At 43.6% G+C, this 22,244-nt stretch overlaps 1 protein-coding gene across 1 annotated transcript; it reads right to left on the reverse strand.

Annotated features, from left to right (window-relative positions):
- Window positions 1–8,270: 8,270 nt before the first annotated feature.
- LOC147890064 (pentatricopeptide repeat-containing protein At3g53360, mitochondrial-like) lies at window positions 8,271–12,054 on the reverse strand. Its single transcript, XM_087390132.1, has 3 exons — window positions 11,792–12,054; window positions 11,591–11,663; window positions 8,271–11,506 (listed from the first exon to the last, which is right to left on the reverse strand). Exons 1-3 carry the CDS (start codon window positions 12,028–12,030, stop codon window positions 8,675–8,677), a joined length of 3,144 nt encoding a protein of 1,047 aa, XP_087246258.1. The 5' UTR covers window positions 12,031–12,054; the 3' UTR covers window positions 8,271–8,674.
- Window positions 12,055–22,244: the final 10,190 nt, after the last annotated feature.

Raw genomic sequence — 22,244 nt, forward strand, 5'->3', positions numbered from 1 at the left:
AAAGAATAGCAAACTGAAATAGGTGGGCACAAAGAATAGTGGACTGTAATAATAATGATGGGCTGAAAGATATGTGGCCTGAAGTAGCCAAGAGAGTGGAAGGAGCCAAGAGAGTGGGCTGAAGGACCCAAGAGAGTGGACTAATGGAGCCAAGAGAACAGAAGCATGTGCAAGGAGTGGTGAGAGGTTGAAGCATGTGAATCATGAAACATAACACCTTGCATTAAAGTTTCAGAGTTTAAGTTTGAAATAATAAGTGAGAAAAATAACATCGGGCTGAAATAATAATAATGGCCTGGATTAATGAATTACATGTCCATATATTCATTCATGCTTGTGCAAGAGGCTGAATAATGATAATGGACTGAGACTAAGTTTGGCTGAAATAAGTGGGCGAAAATGATGGGAGGCTGAAATATATGTAATGGACTAAAAGATAGATAAGTTTTGGCTAAGATACGTGGGAGGAGAGAATAATGGGCTGAAAGAGACATTGCATTTTCATATTCTACCACAAGATCCTCTTTCAATTTTCAATGTTGCAAATGTTTAAATTTTAGTTGATGTCTCACATTATCTATTGTGGCACCCCATCAGCCCATTGCAATGTCACATATATCAAAAGCTTGTGGCATTCCTTAAACCCATTGCATTTCAATTTGCTGAAATCTAAGTTTGCTTGCAATTCTTCCCCGATTGTGACTATCTAATTCGGGCTGTTTATGAATGTACGATAATTTTGTTTATGAATCTGTTATGTACAGAACTTTTGCATTCGAGTTGTTATCATTACTATCATGTTCGTTTGGGCTGAGATAAATTCATTTATTGCACTAATCTTTGCTCAGGCTGAAATGAATTTGCGTACAACACCTACAGTCCCTCATGCATTCAATACAACCCATGCACTTGCATGCCCTCTTCATTTACGTAACCCATTGCATTTGCATACTCTAGCTCAAGATCCTTTTTAAATTTTCTAGATTTAGTTGATGTGTCACCTTATCGGTTGTTCTTAAACTGATTGCATTTATGTTTGTTGAAATCTAAGTTGGCATAATATAAAGTTCAAATGCAATACTTCTCCGATTGTAATATTTTTTGTTAAACTATTCCAATTAAGGAAACCAAAAAATTCAAGCTTAAACACAATTCCATAATTTTAGATCCAATATATAACATAATTTCATATAGTGTTATGGAACCCTATATTTCATATAGTTTTGTATTGTAGAATTAAGCATATAACATAATTCCATACATCTATTCAAGAATCCAAAAATATAACATAATTCCATACATCTACAGTTCAGGAATCTAGAAATATCACATAATTTCATAATGTAGAATCCATCATGCTTTCATTGAGTAGAATCTAAAAACAAGCCCAATATAATGCCAATAAGGAATCCAACATAATTCCATTGAAAATATTACAATAAAAAAATCCAAAAGTAGTATTGTTATGCTACCCTACAATGAAAGGCTACTCTCCAATGGTAGCATCATCCAGTCTTTGTTGCAGGGTTCGCTTTCTTTTCTACCTTTGTGTTTGAAATGAAGCTGGATCAAGCAAGGCTTCGAGTGGTGGTTTTGGCCTTCCTTAATGACTTTTTTCTATGAATGGCTGTGCTCTTTGGATTGACATGCCAAAGCCATCCCGTATGGCTTGCAAACCCATAATAGGATGCATGGTCTGATCTTGGGCCCTAGCTCTCAAAGCATGAATGTCATGGACAAGTTTGGTCATCAAGCTGGCAAGATGGGCACACGACATGGGATGTTCACCTAGTAATCATATAGTGAAACCACCCATCACACTCAACTTTCAACAACATTTAACAACATAGCAAGTGGTAAGACACTTGAGAAAGGCAACCTGCATATGCAATTGCAGTAGTGAGTTGGGCTTGCAGTCCAGCTTCATAAGCATCTGCATGAAACAAGTAATTTCTTGAGCTTAAAAGCAAGAAAAGATAACAATAGAACAAAAACAACATATCATATCAATAGTACTCGTACTGTCATCTATAAAGGTTCTCTCTGTGGTACACTGAGAAGGTAAGTTCATGCATTCATCTACATGTGTACCAATTCTTGTCACGCCATGTTAAACATAATAATCATTTTTTCAAGAATTTATTAAAACTTATTAAATGCTACCTCATCCAATATCATTTTTTTGTTGTTGTTGAGGCTAGAAGTTTGAAATTGTCTTGGTCAAATGAAGGCAATGCATCTATTCACAGCAACAATTGTTAGTTGTAATGTATATTTTAGTTAAATGGAAGATATTGAGATGGACTAGACTGAAAGCAAGAAAGAATCCAACTTGATGGAGCACCCCCATGCTCAACTTCGATGTTATTCTTGTAAAGATCCATACACTTTCCGACAATTGTGTCCATGGGAATTCCAACCATCATCATGACTTTCGCTTGGTGCTTACAAAGGTTATCTTGCTCCCCCAATCAAACATACAACATGCCCATTCACAGTTTGCATTTAAAGCACCATAGTAATAATCCAAAAATGTCTGACTCTTGACACAGGCTTCGTTGTGAGTATGATCCAAGAAAGGTACATCAGAATAAGGGATAAGTTCAGCCAACCTAACCATGTTTTCCACAACTTGTTGAATTGCACAATTTTTCTTAAATCCAAAGTTCTTCAACATGTTCATATACCAAAATTAAGGGAGGCATGTGGTAAGAAGAATGCGCAACAAGAAATAATTTTGACGACCATATGGTGATTAAGCTTGGATGATAGCCATGGGACTAATGTAGGGGGACGATGAAAATGCATTTTGGATAACATCAAAGGCCTATCTTGCCAAAGTATTTTGGTGCTTTACTCGGGCTTGTAGAGAAGCTATTAGAAATTGCCGCGACTTAGAACACCAGCCTGGGCAAAACCTTTTGCAAGTGTTCCAATCACCAATTTCCAAAAGGTCCAAGCCACTGGCGTAGCAAAAGTGCTACAAATACAAATTCGTGCACATGGGGACTCACAGATCGTGCATGTGATTGAATGCACCTAGCCATGAAGATCCACTTCAAGCCTACTTTTTCCCCAGGTATACTAAAGCTCCATCCTCCACCATATGGTGAATGTCTTCTCGTAAAAAGAAATGGCATCGGTGACATCACCTTGCGTATCTCAGATCTTTCCAGTTTGATGAATGAAATAGAAGCGAGACGCAGTGTTGAACCTTATTCAACCTGATATGCAGGTAGCAGGTAATGAGGCACCAAGTAGTAGGTCCAATAGGAGGCAATGGTTCAAAGAGATTCCCAGTTAGGAAATGGAAGGTGGTTGGTAGAATCGCTTAGTAGAAGGGACCTATGGACTATATAGTGAGTCGTTGTAATGAAGCAAGGATAGGAGGTTCCTCCCTCATAAAAGCATACATGTAGTGTCGTAGTACTCATCAATATGGTGGGAATTGGTGCACTCTGCATGTCCTCCGTCATGGTCTGTTTTGATGGGCCCTATGGCTCAATTGACACTATGTTCTACTTGGCAATGGATTTGCCATCTCGTTGGGTTTGAGATCCCAAACCTCCCCATCATATTGGAAAAGTTCTCTCAAATCCGAGATGTTGTGGTAGAAGGAGAAAGGGAACGAGGTCAAAACGAGTTAGGAGACATGGAGGCTCCCAAATTTGGGTTTTCACCCATCTCTCCATCAAAGCTCATGGAATCTTCTGAGCTAAAAACATTACCATGGATTGGTCCATGCTAAATACGAGCTTAGTGAGTTTCTTGATTGGATTGATTCTAAGCTAGGTATTTGGCTAGACAATATGTTGTTGTTGGAGGCACTATCCTCCAAATCAGGCTCATTTGCAAGCAACCTTAGGTGCATGTAGGTGGATCAATGCAAATGTACATCAGGGCAAGCATTGCACTAAAATAGCAATTCAGAGGTGTGCTTAAATGCTAATTCACAATGTGTTGAATTCGGGTTAATTCGGCATGGTTCTTGGCAATTTCAAGGTTTTGACTTATAGTTTCCTATTGTTATGTGCTTTTAGGTAATTGTCCTAATGTCAATAATTCTTAGAAGCTCCTAATTTCATAATTCTTCTTTAATTGAACCAACAAACTTCTATTCCATTATTTTTATTGTTTTTATTATTTTGATTTTTAAAAACATTTCTCCCCACCCTCTTCTCTCGGATCTAGATTCTCTATTATGATATCACATGTGATGTCATTACTTTGTAACCTTTGCCTACATAAAGGCTCTCCCTCTCTGGAATAAAGTGTGTAGTGATTTTGTGTGTCGATATGTTCTCTCTTTCTCTCATGGCGCTCCCTTTCTACACCCCGTAGCCTTCAATTGGTATCAGAGCCATATGTTTTCTTCATTAGCTATATTTGTTATTTCTTCAGTGATTCTTTGGTGGATTGCAAATAGTGTATGCCAACTCACCAACGATGGTCAAATATGTAAACTTCAGCTCTAGATTAGTAGACCCTTCTTGTGCTAACCAGATAATTCAATGTGTGCTGAACTAGTCTTAATCAGTGTGCATTGAAATCCTAACTCAGCATGCATTGAGTTATTGATTCAACGTGCACTGGAGTTGACTCAATTTTTTGCATGAACTAGACATTAAATGTGCCCGTTGTCAGTCCTTGGCAGTTGTCAGGCGTCAGGCTCCGTCAAGGTGTCAGAGCTAATTCAACATGCCTTAAGCAAATTCAATGGTGCATTTTCAAAAAACATGGGAGGGGAGAGAGAGAGAACAAGGGGACTCCAGAGAAAGGGCAGGGGAGTCAAGAGACAAGAGAAGGGGAAGGGGGATGAGTAGAATTCACTAAAGGCAAGAACATGGAACAAGAGAAGATATAACACATGAAGGAAAGAAAATCTTGTATTCCATCTAACCTTGCAAACAACCAAAGTTAAAGTTTTTGGCTTTTATACATATTACCTTTTGAAGGGAGGACCAACCCTATGCTTCCCTTCTCTTCCTAACCTATCTATTCTATCATTCCTAGATTTTACAATCTCCTTGGGTCGATATACGGCTCCAAGGCAATTCCTAACAAAATCCTTAGGCGCATAGCTACATGATTGCATAGGAAGGCACAAAATGTGGCGGTGTCAACTGAGGCAATGAATAACCTTATCGATTTGATTTGCCTGTCATACTTTTTGTATTTCTTATGGCTTTTCTTATTTCTTTAACTATATTCTAGATTACAAAAATTGGAACGCTAAAAAGTACTATTGAAGTAAATAAGTAAAAATCATGAACAACAATAACAATATTAACTGCAAAATGTCAACTTCAATAGCAATCACGATAGTGTCAAGCTGCAAATTTTGTTCAGGTGCATAAGTAGTAGCACTTCCTCTTCTCAAGAAAATAATAAGATTGCACGTATAGCTAAAGTTAATAGAGCATAGATAACAGGTTGGCCTGCTAAAAAAGTGTGTAAAATTTCTTAGGAAAGCGCTACAATAGACTATGTAATATGAGAAAGATGGACTAGTTGGTGGCGCTTGGCTAAGGCATACGGTATACATTGGCTCAAGAACCATTAGAATGTGTGCAATCATGAGTTCATGGTGTGCAAAGACGTAGAGGGCTAATAGAACCTCACCATTAAATGGCAAGTGGAAAATATGTCAAGGGCATAATCCCAATCTAGTGCCCGAATACCCATCTACATCGACATCACAGGTGCTACATGGCACCACTCCATTGACCTCAGTGTCCTGTGATGTGATGGTCGCATCCTACTAGGCTTCTGTGATTAAGACCTCACTACCACGGATCCACCTTTTGGGGAGAGGTCTCTTGGAGTGGCTAAGTAACTCAAGGTTGGGAGCTCTAATCACATGGCTCCATCTTAATGCCACATATTAGTTTTATCACCATGGTATCAAAGTTGACTTGACTGTGCGTGGCAAAAGGAGTTAATGAAGGCGCCTCCACGTGGTAGTAGAGGAAAAATTGACTTTACATCATGCCTCCTTTTGCTGTCTTGCAAGCACAAAACAATGGTTATGTGGCATAACATGAGAGGTCGTAGAATCTGCAAATTAATGCAGGAAGATTTGAAAAGGAGCCACATAAAATTAAGGAGCCACCAGCAGCACGTGAACCTTGAAGCAGTGCATGTGCAAAGGCAGAAAAGGCCGCCATGAAGTAGCACAACTGACACACGCAGAACTTCAGAAATACCATCACGAAATCCTCCAAAGAGAAAGCCATCCAATGAAGCCCATGAAAGAAATAAGTGCCAGATTAATACAATCATGCAACAGAAGAAGATAAATGCACAAGTGAAAAGCTAAAGGGCAGAAGACTGCATGAATCGGAGAATGGACCACGTGCAGGCAATAGCCACAACTTGAAAGCCGGATGACGAATTGTACCCACAAATCGCAAAGGGAACACATGAGGATGAATTCAACTCCTTATTAAGGGGGTTTGTTAGAATGTGCGCAATCATGAGTGCATGGTGTGCAAAGAAGGAGAGGGCTAATAGAACCTCACCATTGAATGAAAAGTCGCAAATATGTCAAGGGCATAATCCCACATACAAAATGGGTGCCCAAATAGCAAGTCATATAAAGCCTTCTGTGATAGAGGGCAAATGTTAGCATTATCAATAGGAACAAGCAACAAAAGCGACATATCCCCAATATGGTGATAAGAACATCGAAGCATCGTGTTATTTTCTTATACTTGATCGGGTTGCTAAGAGACTTTGGGAAAGAGTGGTAGTAGACTGAATTCAGGCGACAGATTTAGGTAGAGTAGAATATAATGTTGGACAACTGCAACAAAATCAGTGACAGTCTAACTAAGAGCTGCCGATCTCCAAGTCTAGTAGCATGGCCTTTAGCCAACAATGTGGAATGGTTCTAGTAGAGGTAGAGAAGGTGAGTTTCCTGAAAACAACGACCCATAATCTTAGAGAAATGTTGGCAGAGATATTAGCAAGAAACGAGCTGATTTCTAAGGAGGGAAGAAATAAGATTAGCTGCATATTCAGAATAGAAATGGAAATTTTAGGGCAACCACTTAAAAAACTCAAACGGCATTCTCCAGTAGGAGTAGAATCAAAATCTTTATGAGTAGCTCATGAGCATTTTAGGACAGAAACGTCTCAAGAAGGTACGATGTGTCTAGCAAGAGGTGATGTTTCTTGATGGCAATGGTGGAAACTATAGGTAGGTCCGTGAAGGGTGATGCAACAATAGCAAGTAATGGTGTAGCTCTAGCTAGAACAACAGAGCTCTTCCTACTTTGATACCATGTTAACTTTCATGGTATGAGGAGGAGAGAAAGAGCAATCACATGATTGAGCCTGAGATTGAGGCAAGCACTGGTATGGTATATTAAATATCCCAATACAATGAGTGGCCTTCTGTAGGCAAGGGGCTACCTTCTCTTCCACATGCCTACATGTAGATGATGTCACTAGGGGGAATCTCCCGAACATTATATATGATGTCACACAAAGAATCAAATATAGACCAGGTCCACCTACCACACAAGTGGCCTAAGGACTCCTCCATGCCCACAGTGTGAGGGACACTCACTCAAGCACTCTCTCTCTCTCTCACACACACACAGAATCTGATTTTCCATTGTATAAGATATTTCAAGGGATTGAGAGGATGAGTGGAGTTGGTTATTGTAAATACCATGTTATGAATTATAAATCCTCGGTATGTGGAGACAACTGATTAGGAATATGATATTATGGGCATTATAGAAAATAGAAAGCATGAGTCATATAAAGAAGTGGGCCTCATGTCCATACGTGCTCAATAATGCGAGATTTAGGCCACAAACCAAATGTGTGGAATGCAGAGGGCACGCACATGAAGCCTCTGTGGAGCCAAGTGTGTGAAAAGCACACGAATGAGTATGAAGCGCGAAGGAGTATGGACTTCAAAGAGAATCCTCCAAAAAACTTATGTGGAGCTAGAGAATCCATTGAAGACAAAAATTAAAGCCTTAAAAAATGGACTTTGTTTGAAGTGGATGGCATGGTGAACCTATGGAACCAAGCCACCATCCCAAGTTCACATAGTTCAAGTTCTTCATCTTCCAAATACCAAAAGTGTGTGTCATGCATGAGTATTATAGTACCTTGATTTTAGCAGAAGACTTATCATCTCGCTATAACACAGTTTGTGATCCAAGTCATTCTAGCAGGAACAATTTCAAATACGGGGGACACTAGCCACTGTCGACGCACTAGTGTCATCAATAGTGCAAGAAGCAGGGAGGCGGGGCTTGGGGGGGGGGGGGCGCACAAGCACACGTCTCTTCATTCGAGACATGAGAGTAGTTTCCGTCTCTCACAAGAATGGTTCACTGCTCTATCTTTGATATCAGTGTGATGGCCGTATGACAGTAATTATAAATGCAGAGATTCTTGATAGCAGATATAGGTGTCCCCTTGGGTGTCATTGATTCGGGCACATGTAATAGCCAGCTTATAACCCATCTCTCTCTTTTTTTCTCCTTTTTTGTAACTTTATATTTCTTTGCATCAGCGGATATGCACGACACCTATGCAAATCTGGGCATACCCCCCCTCCCTCATTTTCAGGGAGATCTTCTGGCTCTGTATACATATTTTGCTTTGGGAATGTCTTGCATCTCCCACCAAAAAAGAATGTTAAATCCCACTATGTCAGTCCACTAACTCTGTCCTGGCTCTTCGATGCTTGTTTCCTCAGCCTCATTGCTTCCACGTTCTTCTCTTCTTCCTGCATGTGAGCATCTGCATACATGTTAGACATCAAGACATAAGATGCAGAATCCTCATCATCCAATTGCACTGCATGCTCAAAGGCCAGTCTTCCAAGTTCCACATTACCCCACTTTTGACAAGCACCCAATACTGTATGCCACACCACAAGATTAGGATGGAAAGGCATCTTCTTCACCATCTCTATCACCTTGTCTAATTGGCCTGCACGGCCAAGGAGATCGATCATGACAATGTGATGCTCAATAGTTGGAGTGATCCCGTACTCTCTGCTCATGGCCTCAAAGTAACTTTGGCCCTTATCCACTAGACCTGTGTGACTGCATACAGTAAGGACAACAGACAATGTGACCGCATTCGGCTTTATCCTTTCTTGTCTCATTCTCTCAAGCATATGGAAAACAATTTCACTTTCTCCATACTGGGCATATCCTGTGACGAGTGCAGTCCATGAGACCTCATTTCGAACTGGAAGCTTGTCAAACACTTCCTGTGCTTTGGCAACAGACCCACATTTGGCATACATATCCACCAAGGCATTGCCAAAAAAAAGATCCACTTCCAGCCCGTTTCTGGCTATCTCGGCATGCACCTCTCTGCCCTTTTTCATGGATCCTATGCTGCCACAAGCTTTCAAGCTGCAAGCAAGTGTGGCAGCATCTGGAGAGAGACCCTCCAGTTGCATCTGTTCGAGACACTTCAGCACTTCCTTACCAAGCCCTTGCTCGGCATATCCTGCGATCAGTGCATTCCACGAGACCAGGTCTCGATTTGGTAGCTTCTCTAATGCTTCCCATGCTTCAGCGAGCGAGCCACATTTGGCATACATATCCACCAAAGTGTTGCCAACAAGTAGATCGCCTTCCAGCCCCTTTCTGGCTATCTCGGTATGCATTTCTCGGCCTTTGTGCATTGCTCCTATGCTGCCACAAGCTTTCAACATGCTACCAAGCATGACAGCATTTGGTGTGAGACCCTCCAGTTGCATCTGTTCAAGACAGTTTGGCACTTCCTCACCAAGCCCCTGCCTGGCATTTCCTGCGATCAGTTCGTTCCATGACACACCATCTCGAACTGGCAGCTTGTCAAACGCTTCCCATGCTTCCACAACAAGCGAGCCACATCTGGCATCCATATCCACGCTCCCAACAACATGATCTGTTTCCAGCCCCTTTCTGGTTAGCTCAGTGTGAGTTTTTCGGCACGTGTCCATGACTGCTATGCTGCCACAAGCCTTCAAGCTGCAAACAAACGTGGCAGCATCTGGAGAGAGACCCTCCATTTGCATCTGTTCGAAATAGTTTAGTGCTTCCTCACCAAGCCCCTGCTCAGCATATCCTGAGATCAGTGCGTTCCACGAGATTACATCTCGAACTGGCAGCTTGTCAAATGCTTTCCATGCTTCTGCAAGCGAGCCACATTTGGCATACATATCAACCAAGGTATTGCCAAGAATAAGATCACTTTCCAGCCCCTTTCTGGCTATCTCCGCGTGTATCTCTCGGCCCTTGTCTATGGCACTTATGCTACCACAAGCTTTCAGGCTGCAAACAAATGTAACAGCATTTGGAGAGAGACCTTCCTGTTGCATCTGTACGAAGCACTTGAGCCCTTCTTCACCAAGCCCCTGCTTGGCATATCCTGCAATCAGTGCAGTCCAGGAGACCTCGTTTCGAACTGGTAGCTTGTCAAACGCTTGCTGTGCTTCTTCAACCGAGCCACATTTGACATACATATCCACCAAGGTGCTGCCAACAAGAAGATTTATTTCCAGCCCCTTTCGAGCTATCTCGGCATGCATTTCTTGGCCCTTATCTATGGCTCCTACACTGCCACAAGCTTTCAAGCTGCAAACAAACGTGACAGCATCTGGAGAGAGACCCTCCAGTTTCATCTGTTCAAGACAGTTCAACGCTTTCTCACCGAGCCCCCGCTCAACATATCCTGAGATCAGTGTAGTCCACAAGACCTCATCTCGAACTGTCAGCTTGTCAAACGCTTCCTGTGCTTCTCCGAGCAAGCCACATTTGGCATACATATCCACCAAGGTGCTGCCAACAAAAAGATCTCTTTCCAGCCTCTTTCTTGCTATATCGGCGTGTATTTTGCGGCCTCTTTCTGCATCTTTCAGCTTGGCACAAGCCTTCAGTACGGCCACGAAGGTAGACTTGTTAGGGTGTACAGAATCCTCTTGCATTTTTTCGTAGAGATCGAGGGCATGCTTGGAATCCCCAAATTCACTGTAACTCAAGATGAGAGAAGTCCAAGAATACACATCCCGGTCAATCAATTTGTTAAAAACCTGTTGAGCGTCGGATATGCTTCCAACTTTGACCAACGTAGGGACGATGTAGTTCCCAAGCGATCTATGATCTTCCAGCCCACTTCTGCATATGTAGGCATACAAGCGCTTGGTATAAGATAATTTTTTCTTTGTTCTGCACTTCTTCAAAACACACGTAAGGTTCTGAACTGAAGGCGGCTGGGGCATCCGTTCCATAGACATGATTGCCTCCTCTAAGCTGAGCGTTTCCCAGGCGCTCTTTTCACGCAGTTGTCGTGATTTAGATGCATCGACCTTTACTCCAGCCTTACCGCCGTGCTCCACCAAGCCACAGTCTTGGGCCTGACCAGTGGGTTTGGGCATTTTCTCGAGCATGTCCTCAGCCCAACCTGGGTTGTACCAGCCGTCTATCCATAGCCAGTCGTTCGTAATCTTATGTTCGAAATCTGGAGATCCTGGGCTTTTCTGTTAACTTTCACAAGAGCTCGTCAGACTAGCCAATCCTACAGATTTGCTTGTGCAAATCATTCAGTTCAGGTGTTCACTTACTTTGCTCTCTCGTTTGTCCCACCACTGCGAGGGGTCCGTGAAGTACTCCTTCCATAAGCGCTCGGTCTCTGACCTGCGAGACCACAGCGAAGACCAATTGCCAGAAGTGGCAGAAAAAAACGGGGATAGCCCTCCTTCTTTATAACTAAATCACCCATGTAAGACAGAGAAAAATCTTGGCCGACGAAAGGACGGCAGTACCTACGCGAACATTCCACTGCCATCGCTTTACTGTCCGCGAGGGAAGCTTTCGGAGAGTGAGGACAAGATTGCCTGTGCAGAAGGGCTGGATCTCCAGGGATGAATAGTTCCGGTGCGATTCCGACAGAAGAATGAGAGGGATCTGTGTCTCCTACTCTATGAAAGTTCATCATCATTATTGCGTCAGAAGAATGAGAGGAACCTCTGCCTCCTCCTGTATGTGTGTTCATCGTCACCATTTCCTCAGAAGTATGAGAGGAATATCTGGCTCGTCCTGTATATATGTTCATCATCATCATTGCCGGAGGAAGTAGGAGTGTTTGAATACCAAGATCTTATGCTTCTCTCTCTCTATATATATACCAGTACCCTGACCCCTACCACCCTCTCTCTCGCTCTCTTTCCTCTTCTCTTCTCTTCTCTTTTCTTTTCTTTTCTTTTCTTCTTACGGAGAGGGTGGCTCGGGGCAGCCTCGCCTTCGTGGTGCTTCGGGGAGCCTTCACAGGGATTCAGGGATCCGGGACATGTGTCGCAACGTCCGCTCACCTGCCTGCACGTTGCACCCTACGTTCGTAGAGAAGAGATGTTTGCTCCGTCGACCGAATTTTACGCCGAGAATATGTGCTTCCAGAGCACTCTCCGCTGAGAATACGTGCTTCCCTCTAGAGCAAAATGGAGAGCAAAGGAGCGGGAATTCCTTTGTTATAACCTTCCTTCGATCATAAGGGAGCGAGGAGGGAGCAAGCAGCAGGGAGAAGCAAGCTCGAGCAAGCAACAGGGAGAAGCAGGCTCGAGGAGCTGAGGAACGGATTCAGATTCGGGAGTCGCCAGAGAAGGGAGCGTCGGAGCGAGGGGCGATCAAGCCAGGTAGTTGTTTTTCCGTAGTGAGAGTTCAATGGAGAGTGAAACAGATTGCGAGAGGCAGAAAGAGAGATATACGTATTCATGGAGGCGTACATGGGAGCACCAGCAGGCAACACCACCCTTCAATCTATATAGAGATGCGCCAGAGCAACACCACCCTTCAATCTACGCCACCCTTCAATCTATATAGAGATGCGCCACTTTCAATCTATATAGAGAAGATGCGTCGCCAATCTATGCCCATCGAGGTCTGGCTGGAAAAATTAATATTCATGCTTCGCTTCAGAAGACCAGCAATCTCTGCAAAGGCAGCAGCAAGGACAAAATGGAGACGCAGAGCTGGTCTGAAGGAAGCGAAGAGGTCTGGGATTGACTTACGATCTCAGTGTCGAAATACTTGAAGACTTTGATTCCAGAGATGACAGGCCCGTATAAAGAAGGGAAGTTCGATATCGTATAATGATTGTGGCTGTATATAGCATAAGAGCTGTAGTCTTGAGCATAAAAAAAATCCTCAGGTTCTTTCAAGCAGTTGCGGCACTAGAGCCTCTGAGTTAGCTGAAGTGGTGAGATCACTACAGTATCATTGGAGGTTGCTAAGAAATCTCAGCTAATAACAAAATGCTAAGCCCATGTTCCGTTGCTATTTTGCAAACAACAAAATTCAAAAGCCGCAAATACACGTGGAGTGGCACGGATACCCTTGAGGATTTTAGCTTAAGCGATTCTCCGCCTCTAACCTGCTTAATCCTTACGAAGCTGTCTCAAATACTCACCCTCCTTACCATGGTCATAAAATGCAGTTTCTTGCAATTTATATTCCTAAACGTTGAACTTTAACGTGGTGGGGATTGAGGCCACCTTTGGGTAGTTGTTTCAACTATCTACTTACTTTTTTGTAAAGGCTTGGTAGATTCATTGCATAGCCTTCACGGGTCCCATTGGAGGTCCATACCACTCCCAATATGCATCTCTCGTAACCATTGCTTCGAGTCTCCTCCTCTGTATTCCATCTTCCTTGCCAAATTGTATACCTATTGCCAAACTACACTCAATATAATCATCCTAAATTTTACCATCGCTCATAGGACACTCCCTGAGTCTCTACCCTACAGCCAAGCCTCTCTTACCATTTTGTGTAAGTTTCATCTCCAAAAGGAAAAGGCTTAGACAATGGTCACTGCAATGCTATTGGATGTGATGTCAAAAAAAGGTTGACAAGGCATGTATCCATAAAGATCCATCCCTCCATAACCCATTGGATTCACCTTCCAATCGGATCCCTATATCTTTGTAAACCACATCTATGCCACCACGTGCCCTCTAAAAGCATTCTAAACTAAGTGACAACCTAGAAGTGACATGCTGCATTAAAGTGGTTCCCATCAAGAGAACTAAAACATACTACGCATTTTGATCTAAGAGAAGGGGGGGGGGGGGGGGGTTGAAGGGTATGCTTTACTAGAGAGACTCCTGTCTAGTTTATCTACATATGCACTCTTCATACCACCAATACCTCCCTCTCGCCCTTCATTACGTGAGGTTGGTCCTCCTCTTTTTTTAATGTGTGTGTGTGTGTGTGTGTATGTGAGAGAGAGAGAGAGAGAGAGAGAGAGAGCTTATTCAAGTGTATTCAGTGTCTTTACTTTAAAAAGCTCGATGTGTAAGTGATGAATGACATGTGATTTTAAACGCACGCATAGAATTTGAAAGATAAAATAGGGTATACATGTAAAGATCATATATTTGAATTTTAACTCACACGTGCACATATACACACACATGTACACGTTACACTGAAAGAGAACATCAAACCACATCTATGCCATGTGTCCTCTAAAAGCGTTCTAAACTAAGTGACAACCTAGAAGCCACATGCTGCATTATAACTGTGGTTCCCATCAAGAGAACTAAAACATACTATGCATTGTGATCTTACTGAAGGATTGCAAACCCTCCCACAAACTCATGCTTCAACATCAGCTAGACAAGTAATGCCTATAAACCCCAACTTGTTATCGCTTATACCAAAGAGCAAGACACCTACCAGGATTTTGAAATGAAAAAATCTGTAATAGCAACAATCTAGAAGGTACAAGAAGGGCCCGATCCTGCTCCTTTACAAGAGATGATTAGCTATTCATCTTTAAACGGACTAACAAGGGGGGCATCACACCTTCATGACTAGAACATTAGCAAGAGACTGTGCTACCCTCCTCTCATCTCACTGACTACTACCCTAAGCATCTACATGCTTTGCTACGCTCCCGCAGTCATTCACTTTGCTAGTACTAGGCCTTTATCTCTCTGCATACTACACTATATGTTGCCCACTCCTCTATGCGTTTGCATTAACTGAGCTCCCAAATCCTTGATCATTTTGGCTCCCTCCCATACCTCATATGGCGTAATCGCTCCAGTCAAGATCTGCCACAACCTCATGGTTGTTTAGCTGCTCAAGACTGCGCACACTGCCAAGAGTACTAGTTGCTTTGACATGGATGCTCAGGTTTTTTTCAATGTTTTTTAGAAACCCCCCTTTCTTTTCCATTATTATACATGTCACCCCCATGTCCCCTCTCCTCTTCCACCTTCTATCTACACACCTTCCCTTGTTCCCAATGGTGCAGGCCCCCCCTCCCTTTTCTTTACTCCTTATTTTCTAAAATTTCCCCCATCTCTATCTATAGACCTCACTCTTTTAAAATAAACCCCCCCTTTTTTCCCATAGTTAAATCTGTTTTTAAACCCCCTTTTTTTCTTTCTTTTCTTTTGTCTTTTTTCTTTCTTAATTAGTTACTTAAAAGCTTCCTACATTGAGATACTTTAAAGCATATACCTTAACTAAGGGTTTAATTTCTAAAGATATCGTGGTTAGGCCTTGTTCCTTAAATGGTTTTTTATATAGAAAAAGAATTTCTTAACATGGTGACCTTGGAGTACACCCCCATGGCTTACTTGAAGACAATATCAATGATTACCATGGCTTCATGGACTATAGCTGAGTTTATGTTACATAATTATTTGCTTGGTAGCTTCCTCTTTTTTAATTTAATCCTTTCTAATTCATTTTTAGAGCCTATGTGGGGTCTTATTGTGTGTGTGTGTGTGTGTGTGTGTGTGTGTGTGTGTGTGAGAGAGAGAGAGAGAGAGAGCTTATTCAAGTGCATTCGGTGTCTGTACTTTAAAAAGCTCGATGTGTAAGTGATGAATGACATGTGATTTTAAACGCATGCATAGAATTTGAAAGATAAAAGAGGAAATACATGTAAAGAAGATCATATGTTTGAACTTTAACTCACATGTGTGTGCACACGCACATATACACACATGTGTGTGTGTGTGTGTGCGTGAGAGAGAGAGAGAGAGAGAGAGAGAGAGAGAGAGAGAGCTTATTCAAGTGTATTTGGTGTCTTTACTTTAAAAAGTTCGATGTGTAAGTAATGAATGACATGTGATTTTAAACGCACGCATAGAATTTGAAAGATAGAATATGATATGCATGTAAAGAAGATCATATGTTTGAACTTTAACTCACACGTGTGCGCTCGCGCACATATACACATGCACGTACACGTTACACTGAAAGAGAACATCGATACATAAATGCAACCCCAAAACAAAGCTTTCGACTCTTCTGAGCCATCCATAAGATGTTCCATTTAATAAGCATGATATTGGCGCATTGAATTATGTGTAGTCCAAAATGTGAGCGTGGCATAATAACATCTCTCTCTCTCTCTCTCTCTCTCTCTCTCTCTCACCCACACACACACACACACACACACACAGAGGAACACATACACGTACGTGCATGCATGCGCACACACACACATGTACATGTGTATGTTAATACATATATATGCATGTGTGTGTGTGTGTGTGTGTGTGTGTGTGTGTGTGTGTGTGTGTGTGTGTATGCATATAAGGAGAGGAATCCACGTGCTAATTTGTATGTGTGTATTGTTGGGATATGTGTGATCAAGGGCTTGCTAGGTGCATGTGTGCATCCACTAGCAGTCATATGGTTGTGTGTGTGTGTGTGTGTAGGAGAGGCACACTTAGTGCCATAGACCATGACACAAGTGATGATGTAATGCAAAGGCCCCCACATGGGGTGGTGCCTATGATTGTGGAGTTCCTATGATTTAGGAGTTACCTCCTTTGATGTAGGAGAGGTGCCATTGATTTGTTAGATATCAATGCTCCACTCTCGTGTAACTACGCGAGAAGCAGCTAACTCTACTTGTAAGCCCCCCATATGAGGAGAAGACATTTGAGTAGCTCGGTTATCCGGTAGGTCCTGGTTTGGACGGCCATGTGTGGCCTGATGGCTGGACGGCTTCAGATAGAGTTGGCACACCGCCAACTAGGCTACATGCAAGTGCGGGAAGGCATCCCTTGACTGACCGCACTGAGGGTAGATAGAGCATTTCTCGGGGCAGTCCACTCTCGGGTTGCGGGGCCCGTTTGGAGCCTCAGATGATCCTAGATGGCTCTGGGCTGAACAGCGACCATAGGTCAGTTCCTCTGTTTTGCGCACCGGTTGTATCGTATGGTCGGTGGCCTATTTCGGGACTGACCCCCAGTCGACCGTTTTGGGCGGACTGGGTCGGGTCACCTAATTGAGCCTAACTGACTACGACTGGTGGCCATATAAGAGCAAGCCCATAAGCCCATTTCATCACTGGCTACAGCAACCCTGATTCCTTAGCATCCAGTCTCCGTCTTCCACTGTTTCCAGCATGCCATCGAAGCTTCTTTCATAGGAGTGCATGGTTGGGAGGCAGCGCCATCTATTGTATCAGTTCTACAGTAATCAAATTTTTGATTCTCCATACTATCTTGTTTTCTCTCTTGCGTACGAGATCCTGTTATCTATTGAGCATAGACGACGTATTATTTTCTTACATGGTATCAGAGCCTAGACTCTAGCAAGAAGATTTGGTAGTGTGTTTCTGTTTGCGAGCAGATTGTGAGAGATGGCCCATCCTGCAAGACTGTGAATCCCACCGTTCGGCGAAAGCGAAAAGTTGGACGGCTCTAACTATCCACTCTAGAAGTTCAAGATGAAGACCATCCTAAGTGCATATGAGATTTGGGATACTACTATTGGGGTGGACGTGAGGCCGGTTGTGAGACCGGATCCAGCCAATGCAGGACAACAGTGCAGGACAACAGATAGTACCAACTGCAGATGAGATTCTCGCATGGACAAGAAGAAATGTAGATGTGTTGTGTTCTATTGTCTGCAGTGTTAGTGATTCTGTCATGGCATTAATTCAACATGTCACCACAGTGGAGGAGGCATGGACGGTCTTGAAAAATCAATACGAGACCACGAATCAGACGCGAATCTAGAGACTCAACTCGTGAACGAGAAGTTGTCTGAGTCTAAAGCGGCAGAGAAGTTCATCACCAGGGTGAAGAATCTGCACGATCAGATGACTGCGATTGGCATCACCATCACCAGTGAGAATCTAGCACGAAGGTGCATACAGATTCTCCCACCAAAGTATGACGGTCTTGTTACAGCGCTGAATATGCAGAACCGAAATCCGCCCCTCAACTTTGAGGATTTCAGCGCGATGCCTCTGGAGGAGAGATGCGTCAAAAGACAAGGACTGGAGAAGATTCGGCTTTCTGGACCAGATCAAAGAAAGGTAAGGGTAAGGACTCTGGTAACCCATCTTCTTCTAATGATAAAAAGAGAAAGAAGAAGATCAAGTGCTTCTATTGCAAAAAGGTAGGGCACAAGCAGAATGAGTGCCAAAAGAAGATTGCAGATGAGAAGAACGGAGTAAAGAAAGAGTCCAGCAACAGCGCGCAGGCAGTACCAGTAGAGATGTTTGTCACAATTGAGGAGATTTGCACGGAGGTAGTTCATGTACCTACGGATGAACCATGGATCATTGACTGTGGTACATCGCGCCACATGATCAGTCGGAAGGATTGGTATACCTCTCTAGCCGGTAGGGAATGACATCTTGGTAGCAGTCGGCAATGATGCAAAATGTCCAACAAAAGGAAAAGGTACGATTGCTCTCAAGTCAGATGGAGTTGTAAAACAGTTGTCCGATGTTCTTTATGTGCCAAATATCAAGAGGAACTTCTTGTCCGTTTCTGCGATCATGGATCGGGACCTCAAAGTTCAATTCGATAAGAATGGTGCACATATTCAGGATCTTCAAGGGAAGGTCGTTGGTAAAGGTACACGGTGCAATAACATTTACGAACTCTCAGCTTTCAGTGCTCGAGCGGATGTGAAGAACACTAAGCTGTGGCATGAGAGGTTTGGTCATTTAAACCTTAGTTCTTTGAAGGAGATACATAAAAGTGGAATGATTGTAGACCTACCAGAAATTTCATATCTACCCGATGTATATGAAGCTTGCATGATGGGCAAGCAGCATCGGCATCCCATTCCTAAAGAGGCCAGCATGGCCAAGGCTCCTCTAGAGCTCGTTCACACAGACCTCTGCGGAAAGATGGAGACGGAAGCTTTGGGTGGTTCCTACTACTTGATCAACGACTACAGTAGAAGGATATGGATATACTTCCTGAAGACTAAAGACGAGGCTTTTAGTAGGTTCAAGGAATGGCATGTAATGGTCGAGAAAGAAACGGGGAGGAAGGTGAAGAAGTTGAGATCAGACAAAGGTGGAGAGTTCACATCAACTGAATTCGAAAGTCACAGCAAAAGTCACGGAATCAAGAGGCAGAAACCCCCGCCACATACATCACAACAAAATGGAGTAGCAGAAGGCAAGATGCGCGTCATCTATGAAATGGGCCGGAGTATGATGAAAGGGAAATATTCGCGAAAGACTTTCTGGGCTGAAGCATGTAACACTGCAGTTTACATCCTGAATCGTAGCTACACGAAGGCTATGAATGGGATGACTCCACTGCAAGCCTTTTCTGGTAAGAAATCTTCAGCTGCACATTTCAGAGTTTTTGGATCTGACTGTTTTGTGTATGTCCCTGATGCTACCAGGACCAAATGGGAACCGAAGAGCCGGAAGTGTATTTTCTTAGGCTACAATGAAGAGGCGAAGGGTTACCGTCTCTATAACCCTGTTACCAAGAAGTAATTGTAAGTCGCGATGTGATCTTCTCAGAACAGCCGCATCAATTGGAGGAGGATGCTTCCTTCCCAGACAACCAGAAGTAGGATATCCATCCAGTACCGCCACCAGTAGCAGACCAAACTCCCCCAATGGTGCTTGGGAGGATTCAAGACAAAGAAGATGAAGAAGAGCCTACAGAACCACAACGGCAACGACCATTCCCGAAGTGGGTAAAGCAGCTTTTGGACAGCAGAGAACCTCCAACCATTGAGGAGGAACCATCCGAACACTGCCGGTCCAAGAGATTAGAGGAGCAAAGACGGGCGCAGGAACACTTGGTCAACTATGCTTTGATGACAGAAGTGATTCGTGCTGATGAACCCAAGTGTCTTGAAGAGGCACACGGCGATGATAGGTGGATGGAGGCTATGCAGTCGGAGTATGGCTCCATAATGAAGAACAACACTTGGGATCTTGTGGATCGACCACCAAAACACAAGGTAATCAGAACCAAGTGGGTGTACAAGACCAAGTACAAGTCTGATGGCACGTTGGATAAGTACAAGGCTCGTCGGCTCATGGCAAAAGGATTTGCATAGGTACATGGTTTTGATTATCAAGATACTTTTGCTCCCACAACTCGACTAACCACAATTCGCAGTGTTTTGGCTTTAGCTACCCAAGGAAGTTGGCCCGTGTTTCAGATGGATGTGAAATCCGCCTTTCTGAATGGAGATCTCAAGGAGGAGGTATACGTGGAACAACCACCAGGTTTTGAGATCCCTGGTTCAGAAGGTAAAGTCTGCAAACTGAAGAAGGCACTTTACGGGCTGAAACAGGCCCCACGAGCATGGTACTAGCGAATTGATGCCTACTTTCTGCAAAACAGGTTTAGGAGGAGCCCATCTGATGCAAATATGTATATCTTCAGAGAAGGAGGCAGGTGTATGATCGTGGTCCTTTATGTGGACGACCTTGCCATAATAGGGAACCATGAAGAGAAGATCTCGTAGACGAAGCATTTGCTAGGAAGAGAGTTTGAAATGACAGACCTCGGACTGATGCATTTCTGTTTGGGGATTGAAGTTTGGAAGGAGCCGAAACAGATCTTCATTTCACAGCTGAAGTATGCTGGAGAGATACTAAAGGCATTTGGCATGGCTGAGTGCAAGATAGTTGGTACCCCTATGGAGGTTGATGTGAAGCTCTCAAACGAGGATTCATTACCACTGGTGGACGAAGCGAAATACAGAAGGCTTGTGGGCAGCTTGAGTTACCTGTGCAACACACGGCCGGACATCAGTTTTGCGAGTGGTGTACTAAGCAGGTTTTCCAATAAGCCCCGGGAGAACCATTGGAGGCCAAGGATGCGGGTGCTAAAATATATCAAAGGCACACTTGATTAAGGCATCACCTATACCAAGGGCAACATCTTGACCAGATTCTGTGACTCGGATTGGGCAGGAGACGTGGACAACAGGAGATCAGTGACAGGGTACTGTTTCTCACTTGGATCTGGAGTTGTGTCATGGGTCAGCAAGAAGCAACCCACAGTTGCTCTTTCTTCTACCGAGGCCGAGTACAAATCTGCATGCTTTGCTTCTTGCGAGGCAGTGTGGTTGAGGAGGATTTTGGGGGACATGGGTGCAGTGCAGAACAAGCCTACGCAGTTTTCATGTGACAATCAGAGTTGCATGGCGATTGCAAAGAACTCAATGTTCCACGCTCGCACAAAACACATTGAGATTCAATATCACTTTGTATGCGAGCTCATCATGGATGGAGAGGTCGACTTGGTGTACTGTCCGACTACAAAGAATTCTGTGGACATCTTCACAAAGGCTCTTGGAAGAGACTTGCTGGAGAGGCATCTTCATCAACTTGGCATTGGGCCGAAAAAGTAAGTTCACTTGCGGGTGGACATTGAGGGGGGATGTTAGATATTAATGCTCCACTCTCGTGTAACTACGCGGGAACCAGCTAACTCTACTTGTAAGCCCCCCATATGAGGAGAAGACATTTGAGTTGCTCGGTTATCCGGTAGGTCCTGGTTTGGACACCAGATGGGGGCCATGTGTGGCCTGATGGCTTGACGGCTTCAGATAGAGTTGGCACATCGCCTAGGCTACATGCAAGTGCGGGAAGGCATCCCTTGACTGACTGCACTGAGGGTAGACGGAGCATTTCTCGGGGCAGTCCACTCTCGGGTTGTGGGGCCCGTTTGGAGCCTCAGATGATCCCGGATTGCTCTGGGCCGAACGGAGACCGTAGATTAGTTGCTCTGTTTTGCGCACCGATTCTATCGTATGGTCGGTGGCCTATTTTCGACCCCCAATCAACCGTTTTGGGTGGACTGGGTCGGTCACCCAATTGATCCTAACTGACTACGACTGGTCTCGCTATATAAGAGCAAGCCCGTGAAGCCCATTTCATCACTGGCTATAGCAACCCTGATTCCTTAGCATCCAGCCTCTGTCTTCTACTGTTTTCAGCACGCCATCGAAGCTTCTTTCACAAGA

Source organism: Dipteris shenzhenensis, chromosome 19 (assembly GCF_047967505.1).
Source record: "Dipteris shenzhenensis isolate YYH24624 ecotype China chromosome 19, Dip_SZ_1.0, whole genome shotgun sequence".
Taxonomy (NCBI): Eukaryota; Viridiplantae; Streptophyta; class Polypodiopsida; order Gleicheniales; family Dipteridaceae; genus Dipteris; species Dipteris shenzhenensis.

What these genes read in the sequence shown, in the direction of transcription:
- LOC147890064 (XM_087390132.1), bottom strand. Translation starts at nt 12,030, where the DNA reads ATGGTGACGATGAACACACATACAGGAGGAGGCAGAGGTTCCTCTCAT. An exon ending in GCAGTGGAATGTTCGCGTAG is followed by an intron (nt 11,664 to 11,791) that starts GTACTGCCGTCC and finishes GTGGTCTCGCAG; the next exon opens with GTCAGAGACCGAGCGCTTAT. An exon ending in GGGACAAACGAGAGAGCAAA is followed by an intron (nt 11,507 to 11,590) that starts GTAAGTGAACAC and finishes GAAAGTTAACAG; the next exon opens with AAAAGCCCAGGATCTCCAGA.